Source organism: Colius striatus, chromosome 4 (assembly GCF_028858725.1).
Source record: "Colius striatus isolate bColStr4 chromosome 4, bColStr4.1.hap1, whole genome shotgun sequence".
Lineage (NCBI taxonomy): Eukaryota > Metazoa > Chordata > Aves > Coliiformes > Coliidae > Colius > Colius striatus.
This window is the reverse complement of record NC_084762.1, coordinates 20160075-20179876: the sequence shown is the minus strand read 5'-3', so window position 1 is coordinate 20179876 and position 19802 is coordinate 20160075. Positions and strand designations below refer to the sequence as shown.

General features: G+C 43.6%; 1 protein-coding gene across 3 annotated transcripts in view; it reads right to left on the bottom strand.

Moving 5' to 3' along the window:
• RREB1 (ras responsive element binding protein 1) overlaps nt 1-19802 on the bottom strand; it is a 124466-nt gene that overhangs the window by 58390 nt on the left and 46274 nt on the right. For all 3 annotated transcript variants that reach the window (XM_061995948.1, XM_061995947.1, XM_061995949.1), the window contains 4 exons: nt 9035-9154; nt 7484-7686; nt 2893-2982; nt 1428-1591 (listed from right to left, as the gene is read on the bottom strand). In XM_061995948.1, the coding sequence (XP_061851932.1) occupies nt 1428-1591; nt 2893-2982; nt 7484-7686; nt 9035-9154 (577 nt within the window). The remainder of the gene's footprint in view (nt 1-1427; nt 1592-2892; nt 2983-7483; nt 7687-9034; nt 9155-19802) is intronic.

Below are 19802 nucleotides of genomic sequence, written 5' to 3'. Positions count from 1 at the left end.
GCCCACAAGCAGTACTTCAGCAGGCAGCCTAAGCTGAGGACCTGGACACAAGTGTTCCTCAGAACAAGGAATTCAGTGGAATTCCCCTTTGGATGCTGACAGTGGCACCAACCTCCACTCAGCAGTGCCCTGCCTTCCTCGGGGCAGACAGCATTAATGACCCAGTCTGGTAAACACGTGGCTCACAACACCTCTGGGCCAGATGAGTCAGATGTGTGATTTATTCAATGCCCAAGGCCAGTATCTCCTCAGAAGCTCTTTGTGTCTTTCCCTTCTCATTTTATGTCTCTCTCTCCAACTCTCCCCAATTCCAATCAAGTACAAGGTAAATAAAGGTGGAATTACAAAACTGCATTCCCTCCCATTTCTCCTCTGGTTTGAGTAACTGTTTAGCCTGGACAATATAACACAAAAAAAGTAAAGCTGCAAGAAGCTATTGCTTCCTTTGTGCAGCATCACCTTAGCTTTCCTATTGTTAATGAAATCACCACTTTCATTCCACCTATAGCACACTGCTTGGAAAATGGTTGGTAATAATCAAGGAAACAAGATCTCTTCCCTCCTACACAGAATCACTCTTGTCATTTTGCTTAAAAGCTGTATTCCTTTCACCCACCTGTCTTGCAGTTTCTTTGTAGGCTGTAAAGTCTTTGATATGGGGACTAAAGCTATGTGGGAATTCACAAAGTCTTAATCAGCTCTGAGGTGCTCCACCCATGCAAATAAATGAATACTGAATCAGAGGATGAGAGAGAGGAAAGAACATCCCATTTGGTTTAACATTTTGTTTCCCCACTTGACAACTGTACACATTGCTACATCTCTATGAAGGAAACTACATGAAATACATTTGGTAACTTGAGTTACAGAGAATCTTCTGGATCTACAGTGCAGTAAGTTGCCTACAGTACAAGCAAGTGCTGCTAGGTGCATTTTTAAAAAAAAGACCATTTATTCTGAAGAGGCACCTTCCTGATGGCATTTGGATTCCTAACTACGTATCATACACCACCACCACCACAGATCCTCCAACACAACCGCGTGTATCCATGACTGTGAAGCTACAAATGCAAAGCTCCTCTACAGCTTAGTTATTTATTTTTGTCTTTTGAGAAATATATAGTCCATTTGACCAAAAAAACCCAAAATCCTAAAAACAAACCACAATGATCAATACTGGGTATCTGCAGCAACTCCTGATAACATGTGAAGAGAGAAAGAACACCTTTCTAACATGTGACTTCCTCCCACAATATAAGCATCCTAGTAGCTGCATGTGTGTCATGTCATACATGTAGATCACAGATATTCCACATTTCCTGCCCACTTAAGTGTCTTTAGCCAGCTTGAAAGTCTTTCCAAGGCAACAAAACAGCCCCCTATCCTGTGATCCTTTCCCAAGCTCCTGGGTCACAATCAGCACTCACCTGTGCATGTTTCCATTGGTGGTGAAGGACTGTCCACATACTGAACATTTATAAGGCCTTTCACCTGAGTGCACCAGCATGTGGCGATCAAGGGAGCTCGCTGAGCTCAGAGACTTTCCACAGATGCTGCAGGAATGGTCTGTCCCTCCAGTGTCAGTGTTATGCTAGAGAAAGCAATGATTTTTTTTTTCATTGAGTGCCCCTTAATATTAGTGAGAAGTATGAATATCTTAAAATCAGCTTTAAAAAGCCACTCAGCACAATACCTTTTATTAAGGTGTCCCCTGTATATAACTCTCCTCCCCAGCCCTCCCCCCTGAACTCCACCCCCACCCTGCGTTTTTAACTCCTCAGTGCACCAGCACAAGTAGCTGTTTCAGAGAGCCTGCAATGCCTGCCACATGCAGCATTCCTGCTGGGTGTGCTGCACAAGAAAGGGACTCTGCAGCAACCCATCAGGCAAATGGTACCTTGGGGGATACTTTAAGCTGCACAGTGGTTTGGGGTTGGGTGAGTGGTAAGGGGGAAAACAGAAAGACGATGTGACTACAAACTTCATGGCAGAAGACAGAGACTTAAACACTCTTCAAAGATACCAATTTCAAACTGACTGTGTAGTAAGAAAACAGAATTAAACTGCTTCTGAGTGCACATGCAGACTTCTATGGCCAGAAAAATGCATTACTGGGCCAAAATACAGCCATTAACTACTGTGCTATATGTACTACTTTTTCTTACTCGCATTCAGAGACTCAAAGATTTATTCACATACAAGAAAAAATCAGCAGAAGAAAAAGAAATCAAGTAACAGTTACAGTACAGGAGGGAAAACTGAAGCAACTAGTTTAGTGGACTCATAGTGGTGAGCCACAACTTTAGCATCGAAGCAGAACCTTCCGACACAGACAAGGCCAAACCTCCTTATAAAGTATGCATATATTTCAAGAGGAGCAAGAAGAGGCCTGTAGCTGACCAAAAAAATGCATCATGCACTAAGAAAGTGTATTTTTAATTCTGCCTCCCAATTTGCTATGTCCTGTGAAGGACTCAGAGGCTCCTCTACAGTGAGATGATTTAAAAATTGTGTTGTCCTGCTTCTTAATTTGCATGGCCAGTAAAAAGATCCGTACTCAAACAGGATAATGTTTGAAATCAAGAGGACTTATGCCTCATTATGGAAAGGGTTTTCTGGATCCTTGGGAAATCTAAAGTTATGCAGAATAGGACATACATCCTTGTTTGAGACACTGTCGGAGGAGTGTTGGGGAAATTACCCTCCTCAGGATTGGGTTTGTGGGGTTGTTTTTTTTAAAGAAAATAGAAGGAGAAAGGCAAAATGACAGTGAAAGAATTGAATAAAGTCATAATAGAAGCATTTCTGGTTTGCACCTGGAATTGTTTTTTACCACTGCCAACCAGACACTCTTAATGACAGTAAAAAATCCAGAGGCGGTACTCTGCGTACCTGACGAATGTGCATAGTTAGCTGGTGCTGTGTAGTGCAAATCTTTTCACACAGAGGACAGGTATAGGAAGACTTCTCTTCTTTTGTTTCCTGTGAACAAAACAAAACAAAGAAATAAGAAGGAATATCGACAGAAAAGAACTTGAAAGCTCTTACTGCTGGTGATGGAAAAAATATAATCCATCCTGAGTACAAAAGGCCAGTGCTAACAGAGCAACTCACACGTATCCATTTATCATCTTGATAGATCCCACAGGGAAGTCTCAGAAACTTCTGAATTTATAAATAAGGGCCATTCCAACTACCACAGAAGTACAGCAGCTGTTTTAACAGCACAGGGATAATCAGTAGTAGCAGTTTAAGACAGGAAGTGAAGGCAATTATCGCGACCAGCTCAAACTGCCAGGAGGAATTTAGGTGAGCAGAAAGTAATTCCTGGAAGACCTCCAGAATATGTGGGTAAATGCCACTAATCTTCCCAAAAGATCTTTAATAAGCACAAGTTGCTGGGACTTCAGGTTTTCCACCCCATCTTGATGGCAAGGCACTAGCCTGGTGCCTTTTTCAAGAGGCTCTATGTTCTGCTCTGTGGCTGACTCAGAAGGAAGAGCAGCATTTACTGAATCACCAGCACCATTTCCCTCAGCATCCTGTGTTTCTCCTGGAAGCATCCCATCCAGGCCCAACCCTTCTCAAGCTTGCAAGATCTGATGAGATCATGGTGAAAAAGAGGTGACAATGCAGGAGTGTACGTGACTCAAAAAGAACACATTATGAACCCGGGTTAATCTCCACCCAGGTGAGAATCAGGAGTAACTGTGGTTTGACCAGGAGTACAAATAATGAAGCCAACAAGAGAGCTCAGCTGGATTTAAGTATGCCCTTGAGACACTGAGCAAAACCACCACTCTTTCAGCCACGGATGAAATGGCACTCTTGCAGGAACCAAAGGCATCTGCCTGAGTTGTCCACAAGGATGGCTACCGTGTGACATCAAGGGTGTTCTCACCACCTCACCAAGAAGCCCAGGCATGACTTCTCCACCAACTCCTGTATGTTAAAAGGAAGATGGTTTGTCACTGAAAATCAAACCTTTGTTTTCTGTAGAATGATGCAAATTTTCACCTGCTAGACAGACTCACTGCCTGACCAGAGTACAAAAAATATCTCTGCATGATCAACGAGAAAGTATAATATTTATGCCAAAAGGACATGTTCTACTAAATACCTTTGCTGACTATTTTAACTATCACTAGTAACTATGAAAACAAGGGGAAAAAAAAAACCTGTCCTTGGTAGCTCTTTAGTTGCGAGGGAGTTGCTGAGTGTCTGTGCATCTCCTCTCTCCACACAACTCTTATTCCCCATCGCCATCCCAGAAGGCATCAACTCAGAGCAACAACTTCCAGACACAAGCATTTGTGGAGAACACTGACTATGAAAAATCTCTGTGACAAATTCTGTGGCATTTTAGGAGGGAAGATGCTGACAGAGTGTTAGAGAAAGGTTTTCTTAAGTCTCAATAAATCAACAGCCACTCCCACATGATTGGGGGAGCCATTCTAGAGAGTCTCCTATTGAAATCTAACACTGTGCTTTCATAAACAGGGGCCACAATAATTTTCCATTAACTTCAGTGACCTGTGGACATGGACAAAGAGCTATTTTCCCATTTTGTCACTTGTGACTTCACTTCTAAAAGGACTGGGACTACAATGATTAGGTTCTTCCACTTCTCCCAACTGTTTTTCCTGTACATCTTTTTATAACTGTATTTCAGGTCTCTCTGTCTCAAAGATAATACTTGTAGGCCACACACACAGGCCTAATGTACTATTGCTTGCAAAATATCAGAAAGCAAGCAACAAAGTTTGCCATTATGAAGTCTTAACATCCCAAGAAAGTTAAAATGCATTATACCAGTGCCCCCCTCACACAGACACATACAAATATATAATACATACATGCTCATCCCGTCTTATTTACGCAACTGTAATTTTACTGTATGCAACCTGTCTGTGGAGTAATGTTTAGTTCCAATTATACTGCAACCCTGTTAAAGTTGGCTCAGGACAGAACAAACACACTGTGCCCTGAGGAAAATCCCTGCAGCTGTGCTGACAGTTTAGGCAGTGTTTAATCCCCAGGGTATTTCTGTGAAATTATCAACCTACTACATGGGGTTTTTTTTTTTTGGTCCCCTGCCCTCTCCCCTCAAACGAGTGCTGCAGTTCTACACCAGGCACTTGATGGTTTCAAAGCTTGCTTTCCAGACTGCCTGTTCTTCGCATCAGCAAATTAACAGAAGATAGAGTAATTACTGGTTCACCTTGAAGCAAAGATCAGAAACACACTACAGCTCAGCCAGAGCTGATTACTATTGAATCTGAGGTTTATTATTAACTAAAACCCAAACTTTCTCCGGTGGTCATGCAGGGTACATGCTGCATACCATAACACAGCTCAACCAAATCCAGGGTAGCTACAACAGCAACGCTGCTGGCTGACCCAATCCACATCAGCATCTCTACTGTAAAAGCATCCTGACTCACAAATTCAGCTACCTCACTGGGGCCTGAAAACACACCTCCTGAACCAAAAGACAAAATTAGCAGCTAATTTGTTAGCTACTTGCCCTCTAGTAAGTCAATCTGGCAGGACTGCTCTGCATCAATTGGTGGCAAATGCTTTTGGAATCGTCTATTGGGCCTGGTTTTTTTTACTCTAGGTCAAAGAAACACCTTTGTCATGATTTTTATTTTCTTCAAGAGCAAAGAAAATGAGAAATTAAAACAGATGCAGGTTAATGGGAGAACTTGTTTATTAGACAATGGGTAGGCTAGAGACAAGATAAAGTCAGCATTATAAAGAGAATCATAGACTTTGGGACAAAGGTTCAGGGCAAAAATGCCTCACTGCCAATTCACAGGAAACAGTAGTCAGGCCCAGAAAAGTAGCTACCTCCTGCTACCCTTGAGACTATAATAAGGGGTACATTCTGACCGGTACCTGAGATCTGTGTGCTGCCACACACTGAAACAATTCCGTGCTTTCATTTGGCTATGCTGAAAGTGGAAATTCGCTGTATTAGAGGTTGCTAAGCAGATTGATACCCACTTAATGTTTCACATCTCACTTCTCTTTTCTCAGTAACGTAGCCATTTGCTCCTGTGGTGATAACAACCTTTCAGCCCAAAAACAAGTAGGCTATTTACTATGTTTTCAATGTATTTGTTTATTTTTATGCTGTAAGAATCCCTCTTAATCCTGTCACATTTACTCTAGAGCTTCCTTTGATTCCATGCCCATCGAAATATCAGGTGGAATAAAGGTCACTAACGCTAATAAACTTCGCTGAAGCCAAACCACATGGTGTACCGGCGGACAGCTGTGTAATTGCACTGCCACTAAGACAAGTCTGAACTCCAGTATCTCACTTCACATGATGAAATCAAGGAACCAGGGCAGCCCCTATATGGGAACACTGCAAATAAACCTTAAAGCCAAGTGCTAGACAATGCAATCCCACAAACACAGTTGCCTGTGTACTGCCCAAACTCTTCATTTAACAATGATCATTTACAGTTTATGGCTTTTAACTCCTTTTAAGCAAAAAAATCCAAGACAAGTCGTAAGTCTGTCAACAGGGCAGCTACTCAGCAAGCTATTAATAAACTACTATAGGAACATCACATGAGTCATGCCTCTCAATCTTTCTGGTCCCTCTTACATCTTGATTCATTTACAAAGTTTCCGGGCTTCATTGCAAGTTCGAAAATCAAATGGACACAGGGATCTGGAGTATTTCTTGATGTTCTGCAACACGTTCATTAGTAGGCCTTGGCCCAGAGATATAAACATGGATATAAACAACCACAGCTTTAGCTGATACGACTCTTGCTTGTTTAGATCAATACTGCTATCAATTGGTGCCATCAAGTGTAAATGGAAAAAAATTGACAAAAGCTACATATATTTGTTCTGCAAGATTTATACAAAGTATTGTGCAACAGCTTTTTGTATTTTCATTAACACCGGAGTAACGATACCTTACACTACACACTGTGAACCGAGACTCCTGAGGGATATTTTGTTCTAGCACCACCTTTAATCTTAAATCACTTGGATCTTCCCTGGGGGACAGTGATGCACTTCTGAGGAGTCTCCCACGATAGCCAAGGCAAGCTCCCTGCCACATCACTCAGTTCGTCTCTGAGCTACTTCTTGAAATTATCTGGTTTCCCAACAGATTAGGTGAATGCAAGAGCCTGGAGAAAGGATGGCATGGGGAAGAAGCAGCAACTCTTAGATAGCTTTGCTACTGCCAGTGGCATCTGCTAGACCAGCTCACCATTGTACGACGTCAGAGCTCATGCTCAAATGTTTTACATGAACCCTTTGATTCCTAGCTTTCTAAAGTTATGTTCTGGTGAGCCATAAGGAAACAGACACAGAGAAGCAACAGTGGAGGCAAGAAGTACCCACCAAGAGGACAAAAGGCAAAACAATCAAAGAAATGTAATTATGTCTTATCACTTCCCATGCAGCTGCTTGTCTCTCCTTCTCCCTCCCTGCATTTGAGTTTACATACCTGGTTCCTCCTGCCAATCCGATTTGGTGCAGGAGACTTTGTGGGGGATTTGACATTTTGAGAGTTCCCACCACTTTCAGCAAGTTTCCCCACATTCATCACTGCTGACATCATGGCGTCAATGGAGGACAAGTCTGCTCCCTCCACACTGTTTGGTGAACTTGGTGATACCTTGTAGCTGTTTAAGCTTTCCAGCTGTTTCTCTGGAAATAAAAATAAAAACAGTTGCTAGGCCATCTGAAAAAAAAAATATAACATACCCGAGAATTTTCAGCTGCCTGTAACATCATATACATCACACTCTGCTGGGTCATCATGGAGCACAGGCAACAACCCAGAGTAACTGGAGTTGTTGTAATGGGAAAGGTTTCTCTTGCTGGAATGCACAGGACAAGGTGTACATTTCTTCTCATAGGACATTCATGTTATCTTCGTTTTCAACCTTAATTCAATATGGGGCTTATAGAGGGATTTACTTTAAACCCTCCTGCTGTAAAATGTTATTATTTGTGGTACCTTGTGATCACCATGAACTAGTAGAGCAGTACTGATGAATGCATGCTCTGGCAAGCACAATCATTCAAGCAAGCACGTGATTTGAGCAGAACTGCACAATCAAGGCATTAGTAACATAGTGTAGGGTACTGGGTTCTCTTTCTAGCATAGCTTAAGCCAACTCTGTATATGGAATAAGCTAAATTAGCAAAAGTCCAACTGAAACAAAACCCCAACTCCCCACAAATGCCTCTTTACTGCCACAGCTGGCACTTATGTAGATTTTTGTTCTTTTTGGTATACCAACCCATGCTAGTCCATGAGCATTACATGTTACATCCATGACTAATGCCACAGCTAAAGCTGTTCAGGTTCAAACTTCTCCATCCATCCTATTCTGTACATAGCAGGGATGCTCCTGTCTCAGACATCAAATTCAAAACAAGCTGAAGTCTAATCTGTGGTTTCTCAACATACTTTGTCAAACACACAGGTAAGGCCTTCCACTTTCCTCTTTACAAATCTGAAAAGGAAACTAAACACCCCTTTCCCCAAAAGAAGTCTCCCAAACAAACAGGAATACCCTGCAATTCTGATGCTCTGTCACCTCTGGTGAAGAGCACAGAATCTTCATGTGTGATGTGAGAAAGAAACTGCAACAAAAGAGGATGTGAGGAGGTGAACAAGGAGAAACACATTTTGCCTGTGAACATTTGATCTCTGCATAATACTGTCTTTGGAAGATAAGTCTGAGTGTTACAAACAGGTGGTTTTCTGAGGCTAACTAATGTGGTGCCAAGGTACTGGGAGCCAAGAAAATCTTAGTTTGGAAGCCTGCAGTGGTAGTTGAGTATTTATGTATGTGCCCATGCTTTTGCTCAAGCTATTTTAGATTTTTCAGACAGATAAAGGTTGGGGATGGGAAAGAAATATATGCACCAGTGCTTCTGCTCAGTGTATCTTATGCACTTCACACACATGGCTAAGAAATGTTTCTACAAGCCTTAATCAATGCCCTAATTTACAGAGTCACACAGAGCTAGTTAAACCAGTTACCTTCATTTTTATCCCCTGATTGACTGTGGCTCTCTTCTTGGTTGCTGGTCTCCTCACTTAGTGTAGTATGTATAGTAGCGTCTGGCTCTTCAGCCTCTTCTTCAGCAGCACCCTCTAGCACTACGTGAGGAAGAAGAAAAAAAAAAATAGAAAGGCCATAAGTTTTCTCTGGAAGCCATTTTAGCAAAATAAAGACTACAACCCTTTGAGGGTTCCCCTGACTGGTACATAGGTCTCATGACAGCATGAGTCTCAGTGCCAGCAGGGCCATGTGCGCACTCCCACGAGTGGCTGGGCACTGGGCTGGGAGATGCTGCTGCCTCTGCCAGTGGCAAAACTTGGGCAAACAAAGAAAGTAAACCCTTACTAGCTTGGTCCCCAGTATACAGGTAGAAAAAAAAAAGGAACAGGGACAGATGAAGACAGTAAGCTAGCATATCCCCGACAGTCATGATTAAGACACTTGATTAAGAAGTTGGAAAAATATTCTGCAGCTAGAGAATTTAAGTGATTTAATTTCCTACACACACTCTTCTTGTCGGAGGATTAACATTTATCGCGATTTCTGAATTCACAGTGACCTTTTACTTCCTTTGAGCAGCGGTGAAATGACTGATGAGGTTTCTGGGATCTTTTGGCCCATTTCTCTCACCTACTGCCCAAGGTTCCCAGAAGAGTTCAAGACATAGGCAACCATCACATGTGCTGACAAAATTTCTTCATACACCTTTCTGAAACCACAAACTTATCGTGCCCTCATTGGGGTTTCAGGAAGGATGCCTGGTCTGGTTGGAGAGTGACAAGGCAGTTAAACATCATTTTTAGAGGTGACAAGGAATGATCAACAGATGAGAGAGTTCACTGCCCACAGCATTCACAGCAGCAGCCTCTGGAAAAGGTTATTTCTAATACGGAAAACTACTGATACATTTTTAACAGAAAAAAATACACCTCTATAATCTTACAAGCAAACTAGTGATTTAATTATAGAAGTTAATACACATTTCAACACCTCAGGTTTCCAAATCGCATGCAGCAAACTTAACACAGGTTTTTCTTTAGTTTCAGAAAGCAGAGGCCAGCAGCCTCAAGCTGTGGTTAACTCAACACGGTTTCTTCCTTTAAAAAAAAAAGATACTCTCAAGGATGAGATGCAAATCAGCCACGTAACACATCTTCAAATGCTGTCTCAACAGCATTGGCAAACAAGAAATGACTTGAATGACAAGAAATATCCCGATTACTGACATTTTAAAGTACACAAGCAAAGGTAGATAAAGGGCGTGGCCTATGTTGGGCAGTTCCTCATCTCACGTTAATGCCTGGCAAAGCAGCTGATTGAAGCTTCCTACGTGTAACCGCCGACCCTCTTAGGAGCAGCGCTCAAGATGGTCTGACACAGCAAAACAGTGCAGTGTGAAGACATAACTTAGGACCCGAGTAAGCCCAACGTCTAAGGCTCTGGATAACATCAACTTTGTAACTAACACTGTTTTCCATTTGCATCTTCAGAAACAGACAAAAAGACTATTTTTATGCTCTCCTGAACAACTCAAGGTAACTCTTACCCAGTCATTTTTGTAGTTTTCTACAAAGAAAACATTAGTGGTCCCTCCCAACGTGGGGATTTCTTGATCCAAGGTAAGGCCAAGCACCCATCCTTCTGTATGCTCTCCAGCAATTACAGGAGCCATTTCTTTGTTTGTCCTTAGCTGTCGTAACTTTGCTCTTACTTTGTTTGGTTTTTAAAGAGGTCCATGTCCTTCAAGAGCAACCAGTTAATGGTAGCTGACTTAATTTTGAATAAGCACGAAAGAATTGTGGTCTGATCTTCCAAGTTGCTTGCTGTACCTGCTTAGTACAACCAGTTTAAATTATTGGGATGGATTTCTGTGGCAACAATGCCAAGAAGTGCTTTAGTCCAACCACACAAAACAACTCCCCCTTCCAAAGTAGATCTATTCATTCCTCCTTCAGTCAATACCTGGGATGTTATCATTGTTATCATTGATTTATCCTGGAAAAAGTTAATCTATTGCATAACTGTGAAGACTTCTGTGTTGGCCAAGGTAACTTTCAGCTAGCTGCTTCCCAGAGAAGAGAATTTCTAGTGCTCCTTTTAGCAACAGCGAAAATGAGAAATGTTCATCACAAAGAGGCAGACATACATGCACACATTAACAAACCTACCTCCTGGTTTGGAAACACCTGCCAGCTTGCTCTCTGTTCTTGCAGGAGAAAAACTATGTGTTATGCTATTACAGCATAACCAATGTTTTATTTCTGAATTAAACTATCTTCCTACTAACAAAAACAAAGCTGTATAGTGACAGATCTTGCTTTTAAAACTGTCTTCCCCATACTAAAAATTTCGTATTTCAGAAGCAGTTCAAAGATTGCAACTTAACTTCTGCAAAAACAGATATTACTGTTGCATGCTTTTATTTACATTTTTATTTTCTATTCCCTTGCATGAAGCAAAAATGCACCACTGAAAAAAGAGAACTGCATGATCAGCCCACACCAATTTCAGAAGCATAACTTTCTATTTGCAATAGGATATAGAAACAATAAGAATACTGGGCCAAATCACTCCTTCCTGTGGGAAAACCCATGGCAGAGCGCCTTCAGGCAGGAATACACTCAGAGATTGCTTTACAGCTTTTTTTTCCCCCCTTCTTCTTTAAATAAATGCATCACTGAGGATGGGGAAGTGGTGGTTTTCTCAGAGCATCAGACAAGCAGCAACCCGCATGGATGCCCTATGCCATGCTGCCTTCAGGACTGCAAGCCTTCTCAGCTCACACCAAATGCCCCTGCTTGGAGGTCGTTCTGATGGAGCCTTCTTCCTCCCTCTCCCCAAAAGAAAACAAAGACCTCCAGGAAAGAGGACAAACAGGAAACAGGCTGGCAAACAGTGCAGCCTCACGTTGCATTCAGATATCAGACCAAAGCCCCTAGGAAACAGGCAACTGGTCACAACGATTCAAATCATCATCTACTTTGAAGAAAACCCCCCAGTGTCACAGTCTGCCTCTGTGAAAAGGAGGAAAAGGGGAGAGCAAGCTAGAGTGCTGACACGGTGGGGGTTGGGGGGGAACCAAACAAAACAATGCAGCAGCCCTCTTTTCACAGCCACATCAAGAGACCTGGATCTACTGTGGGAACATGTCTCCTCCACTTGATGATGTTGCTGAAACCATGACACAGCGACAACTTTGATCCCACAGATAAACCTAAGGGGCTCCTGCCTCTGACAGAGGCCCCACATAACCAGCTAATGGGAGAGTCACTGAGAAACTAGAGCTAAAAAAAAAAAAAAGTCAAAAGCCTTGTTGCTTCCCATTTAGTCTGTACAGGAAGACACTTGCTAGACCTATTTCCTCCTTTGGGATATAGTGTGACTCCACTGCATGTTAATGCTGAGCCCATCAACAGTTACTTCTCTCCCTTCCCTTTGCTTATGTGTTTTTATTTGTATTTCATTTTCTTGTTTTAAGACCTCTCTCAACAGTTGCTTCTCCTTCTGTTGAGGAGCATCATGGATGAAGCAAAAAGGAGAACATGGGCCACACGGGAAGGAAGAAGAAAGGAGAAGAAATGTTGAGTCTTCAGAGTCACAGTCACTTGACTCGCCATCGAGAGGAGGCTACAGAGCAGCACATCCTGGCCCCTGGGAGCTGGTACAAGTCTGTGCTCCAGGTTGCTTCACTGTCTTTGCACATGAGCTCTCCCTTTGGAATAGATAGGAAGAAACACACAATGCAGGCAAGGAGGAGGAAAACCTGATGTGTAGCACAAAGCTGCTCATTGTTCTGCCTTCCGAAAAAAATCCAGATTAGTGTTAAAGTAGAAGCCCCACACTAATTGGGCCAGGGAAAGATTAACACTCTCAGTCAAACACTTTTTACTGGTTTCATTAAACACACCATAGTATATAGTACAGAACACGATGGGGAGGAGGAGAAACAGAGGAAACACGACAGTTTTAAGAATGTGCATCCCCACACACATGCATTTCAAACCACTTTTTCCCATGAGGCCCAAACAGGAATCCTGAGCCTCCTTCATCACTTCCATCTTAGCAATGCTATGAGCTTATCCAAAGCTTTCCCACTGTTGGTTTGTTTTTTTCTTTTCTAAGTAGTAGAAAAAAAATCCAAGGATCATTTAAATGAAGGCCAGGCCTTCTAGTGTACAAATTTAGACAAGAAAAGAACTTCAAAGTGGAGCATCGCATTAAAATAAACAGAAGTTTACAGCTTACCCTTGAGATTATAACACCTAAAGAATCGCTATGCCACACTACAAACAGTTTGTAATGCGCTGATCTCCCACCAAGCTTCTACACAGAGGAGCAGATTGTACTCCCAGAGCACACGGCGGTGACACTCCTAAGCAGAAATGGTCACCCCTACCCGAAGGGATGCGCAACATCACCTGTACTACATTTTGAATGTGCTTTTACATCAAAGCTGGCAGGAAGGAAAAAGGGTGAAAAGGCATCATGTGGGAAGAAAAAGGGATTAATAGTATTCAAAGCATCACCTCAAGGCAAATGAAAAACCAAATGAAAAAAGTTTTCCTAACTGACCTTTTTAATACAAACTTGGCCCTTGCTACTGAAGCATTGGTGCTGACTTGGCACCCCAGCAGTAGAGAACTATAATGCCAGTGTCACCTCACTGTCACCACTGCTGGAGTACCAGTTTGGAACAGCCTATGGGGAAAAGAAGACAAACATAAAAAGAAAACCAGCAGCACTGGAGTATCTGGTGGTCGCTCCTTCACTTAGCATTTGGTAAAAACTAAGGCTTTGAACTCGTACCTCTAACTAATGTTTTCCTCTAGGGAATAATAAAATCAAACAAAACAAACTCTAAAAGATAACCACCAAAAGGAGTAACGTCTCTTGAAAGGTACTCTCTGTTGAGTACCAAAAGACAGACTGCTCTTTTTGCCATAAACTCCCTAAGCTACTAGTGACAAATTTGTTTTACCTGTGTTAGTGCATGTATAATACTTTGCTTCCTGAAATAACTACAACTCTACAACATCCATATGCCCTCATGTACACAGATACACTCAGGCACAGAATAAACAAGTGAAGCACACAGCTCATGGTCTTGCCTTAAAACTGAGCTAGGGAATCACCTTCTGTTTTGAGGGTGGGGTGGGGTAGGGGAAGTGGTACCAGACAAGAATAAGACGACCCCATCCTTCCAGAGTCTTTTGTATACTATTGCTACAACACTTAACAATTAGGCTAAATTTTAAATATTCAAACATATTTACTCCTCCTGTTTTATGTCCATGCATGTATGATGGGAATCATGTGTGCAGACAGCTTTTATGTAGGTTTTGAAAATCACCTTCTGATGACTTAATGGATCACTAATGGTCCTCAGGACTTTGGCTCAGATGACTAAAAGCATCTCTCCATAAAGCATACCAGAATTTGAACTTAGATAATGCCTTAAGCGAATAACAACTCCGAGTCACGATACTCCAGTACTACATTGATGTAATACACCAAAACCAAGGAAGCTATACTAGTCTAACAGTGAGATGCTGAACCAGCAAAGCAGGGGTTTTCTGGATGAAATTCACCTATACAGTCTGACTGGATTACAGCAACACAGAGAGCAGGTAGCCTTAATATAAAACACATCTGTACCCATCTTCTGGCCCCATGCTCAATTTGCTAACTTGAACAGAGTACCCACAGTTGTTCCTTTCGCAAGCACTGTGTGCTGTGGCAACAGCCCTCATGCAGGAGGGGCCTGTGGTCCTGCTAAGCTAGAAAGGAGAACTGAAGCACATGCTGCTTCAGCACCAAGAGCGAAAGCAAAACCCAACAGGCCCCAGGCTTCCAAAAGGAAAGCCCAGGCCTCTGCCAGTGTGCTCAGTAGGCACCTCAGAGGGTTTGATCCAAGCCTGCACCAGGCTCATGACCAGCACTGCCATTCTTGAGGACAGCAGCACCACATAAACACACAGCACTGTGAGAGCTGCACTAACAGCCACTGATGAATTTTTGTAATGCCTTAGCTCTTCTCCCTCCCCGCAATCAAAGAAGTATCTACAAATCATTCTCCATTCTCACTGTTTGTATCAGCTTGTGGGTGATCACCTGGCCCTCCGGGAAACCTTTGTCACCAAATTGCACTCAACTTCCAGAGTTTGTTCAAGCAAAAACGATACTGAGATTTGAAGACAGCTTAACAAACCTGGGGCCACAAGCATCGCATTTAGACACACACAAAAAAAAATGAAGTCAGGGGAACCGCAGAGTAAAACAAGTGGCTGTAAGCAGACATTCCTCCACTCCTTCCTGTGCTGACAACTGCAAACACCCCTTCATCCTCATCATTGCCTGCCCACGCAGCCATCAGGAGGCCAGTGAGGAGAGGGCCTGGCTTCCCCAGTCACCAGGAGCCACAGGGGGAACACAGCCCAACAGAGGACTTGGGCGTTACCCGGCACATCCCCTCTCCTGCACCCTCCCTGTTGGCTGAGGAGGGACACAAAAGCAATACTGTCTGTCCTTATAAGCTCTGCTTTGCATGTGTTCAGGGAGCGGGGACAGCTGTGTGGACGGCTCACAGAGTTCCAGGAAGTCGATGTGTTTCTTGGCCTGGACTCCAGTTTATTTGCCTTAGATGCAGTGGCGACCCGAGAAAGTCCCTTCACTGTCCTCCCTCCCCAGGCTGGCACTGGCTGTAGTGGCACGGCACTCCTTGGGACACAGCCCCGGGCCTCCCCCCACACCGAAAGGCCTTCACCACGTCTCTCCCGGGGGCTAGGGCTGGCTCACTTCCCACCGGGCAAGGGGACGGCCTTGGGATGAGGCGTGGGAGAGGGTGGGAACTGGGAGCAGAGCCAGGAACCAGAGGGAGCTGGCCCTGAAGGCTCTACCCTCGGCAAGCAGGATGGAGGTGTCTCATGAAGGTGGGAACGGGTCAGGCAAGCATGGTCACGATGCCTGCCAAAACTGCCGCTGCCTACACAGCCCTGAAGGAGCTGAGGACAAGGCAAGAGAGCAGAGGGGCAGGGGGAAGCCGAAGCGAGGACCAGCGGGCACCCCCTACTGTGCGTATCTCCCTGCCAAATAAGCCCAGGAAGAGGAGGCACATCTGCCCTGGGGGAGCCCCCACAACCACGCAGAAGCACAGTCTCACACACAAAACCTCATCTGCTGCTGCCGCTGCCACCTCACACAAGCAAGAGGGGATGAAGGATGCAAAATGAGGAAGCAATCTAAAATGTAGCTGTGTGGGTTTGGTCTTTTTCCATTTTTGGCTTGCTCTGCCAAACCCAGTTAACTTAAAACCCTGAGGGGAGGTGTCCCATCACCTACATGGCACAGCAAGCACTGTGCTGAGGGAATGAGACACTTGTCCAAAAGCCCGAGGGGTCAGCTAGACAGATTGCACTTGAGAGAGCCAGATGGAAAACATTTCTGAGTAACAGAGAAGAAAAGCAATTGTCCTTCGAAACAGTCTGAGTTACAGTGCCTCTCAGCTCCAACTGAGGAGAGGCTGCAGGGACCAGGGGCAGGCAAAGCGGGACGCTGCGCTTGGCCCGGGTAGCTGTGACGGAGATGCTGACATCTCTGACAATATATGGCCAGTCTAAACCACAGGATATCTTGTCCTTTTAAGGTGGGCCAAAAGCAAGCATCTGTGCAGCAGTAGCACAGCCCCAGCCTGCCATCAATAGCTCCTGGTGTCACTGAATAAAACAGAGGCTCCTGTGCCATACCAACTGGCCATGCATGTGCCCAAGCAGCCACTCAGAGAGGAGACAATCAGTCCAGTTGTTCCTACACACAGCATCACAGAAACAAGAAGGAACAGCAGTAATGAGAGGAAGAAAAGCCACAAAATCATGCGGCCAGGCTGCTTGCTTGGCAATTGGTGCCTGCAGCTGTCGGAAGAGAGGGAGGGCCTGTCCCCATCCCCATCCCCATCCCTGTCCCTCACCCTGAAGGCCAGCAGCTCAGCCAAGGGCAGCTTTGGATCCTGGACTCGAGGTGAAGGTTTAAAGCAAATCTCCGGAGGGAGAAATGAGCAAACATTTCACCCCCTCATGCCTGCTTTTCACATGTAGCCATAGTTCTGCATGTGCAGCAGGACGGGTTCATCAGGGATTAGAGAGGGGGGTTGAATCACACCACAGAAGATATAGAAAATCTCCTGTGTCCGTGCCTTGTTTCTTGTGCAGTGCCCTGATTCCCATTCTCTTCCTCCAGGATGGATTTCAAGAAAGCTTCAGAGGGCCTGAATGCACGGGCAATTTCACAAAAAACATTCTGAAAAGTGAGTAAGTTAAATCAGGAAAAGACTCTTTCCTTTCAGAGTAGCTATGTCCCACATGGCATTCCACCACTGTAACTGCATCCACATGCTTGCACATTTCCTTGCAGAGACAAGCCCAAGGAGGGGACAGCATTGTTTGTTTACCACACAGTGCCCAATGCATCCTTGGCAGCCAAATTACACTGATTTGGTTGGAGAAGCCACTACACTCTCTGCTTGGAGCACTGTACTAGTAGCATGCCAAAGCATTTTACACCTCTCAAGATAATGAGGGAAAAATGATGCACCGCGTGAGAAAAGAAAGAGTAGAAATTACAGGGATTAAAATTTGTTTCCTGGTGGTAGCATTGTCCACCCTCACGATTTTATCACGAGCCCTGTAAATATCTGATGGTGTACATTAGTGCATAAAAATATCAAACTGGGTGGGTTTGGTTTTTTTTTTTTAAAGTCAAAGTTCTAGTTTTTGGGGTTGTGGAGAAAGGACAGAAACATTACACGCTCAGCAAAACACAAAAAGCAAATTGCAGTGAACAGATTCATTTTAAAGCCTCAAGCTTGTAAGGATAATCACGACCTCAGATGCTCAACCTGTAATTTCTTAACACACAGAGATAGCGACATAGGCCATCCTGTCTTTGCACAGCACGTTTTGTACCCTGGAACATATACCTTCCAAAACTAAAATGGCATTTTTGTTTTTTAAAGAGTGAAAAGAACCACAACATCTCATCATTTTCTATTTATTTCTAATCAATTTTATTTCCAACGTTTTAAAACCCAATGCAGCTGTTACTTAAAGATGAGAACCTCCACCAAATTACCAAACTAGTTTTAAGCAGAAAGAAATTCAACATGCAAATATTTTGCAGAGAGAATGATTCAAGAGTTTGCAGCTCTTCTCACTGCTCTTTTCCAGGGAGCATGACTTGCTGACAGGATTAACTACTGCCAGGCTCACGAAGCTGGGAGACAGCTGCCACATGGCAGCCATTTATTACAAACCTCCACTCCTCTAAAGTTAGGAAAGAGGCAGACTATTTCATCTATGTTATCAGCAGGGTTCCTCTGCTCCACAGGCTTTAGTGACCAGGCTTTTTCTAAACAAACATCTCCTTTTCTCCCCCACCTTGTTAACATCATTATCTTCCTGCCTTCTGTTTCTGGTCACCACAGGAACTATTCCCCCTATCACATTCTCCAAATAGCAACAACAAAAACATCTATAATCAAGATGTTTAAGAAACACACATAGCCCCTGAAATAGATTTTTTAATTAAAGAGCTTTAGCTTGAAATTTTAAGAGGGGAAACCACATGCCACAGGGAGGAAAGAGAGATGTGCTGGAGCAAAGGGATTCAGAAGCATGCTGTAGAACCCTCACTTTCCCATCCAACCTATCAGGCATTTGTAATGTCAGCCTCCAACTCAGTATCCAAAGTGGCTACACAGCTTTTTGACGAGCAAGATAACCCCTAGAGCTCCTTCCTAGCTTGTATCTCCACACTAGACAGACCCTCCATTGACCCACATGCCAAAGCCGATCCCTGCCCTGCACCATATGAGGCACAAACAGGTCTCAAATCAACAACCTCCAACAGTCAGCTAAGGACCAGGAACAGATGTACATCATCCATACCATCTCCATGTGATATTAAGCATACATGACCATTGGTTGCCACTCTCCTGTTATTTTTGAACAAGAGTTAAAAGATACAAGCTAGCTGTTTAATTTTACCTGGGGTTATTCTAGATGTACATTTGTCATAGATGCCAGAGTACCACAAATCACTCAAACTGAGGTTTACTGCTTCCTCCAGGTGAAGGGAGGACCTAGCCTTGAGAAAAACGTCTCTCTCCCATGACTGATGAACAAGACGTTGCCACAGTCTTGTAAGCACACCCACTGGTTTGTACCAGCTGGGCAGGTAGCCCTCAGGGTTGTTTGTGGACCTCTAAATTCTGAAATACGAGGTTTCTTTCTTCTTTTACTTAGGTAAATTAATTACAGCAGTAGATGGTGCTGGCAAGCCTCTCCAAGTTGAGCTCCTCACAGGAAAGCCACTAGGAAAATTTTAAACAGCAGTGCTACTTGCCAATGTTATTCTTCAGTACTAGTTTTCTTTCTATTTTAATGCACACACATTGAAACTAACCTGTGGGAGGTGCTTCCTGCACACTGACAAAATGAAACAGCATCTGTTAATTTTCATAGACTGCAACACACAGGCAAAAAATAAAGAGCACAGGGATCTAGTTCAGCGATTTCTTATGGAATTCAAAAGTCCCTCAGCTTTCTCAGATAAGTGTAACAAGCTTTCTCAGAAACAACATAAAAAGATGTATTTTGTGTGCACACGCACAGCCATCCCCCCACCTCCCTTCCTCCACAACCACATCCAGCTGCTGACCTTCCAAGTTTCTCAGAGTATAGTAGTATAGCCTTT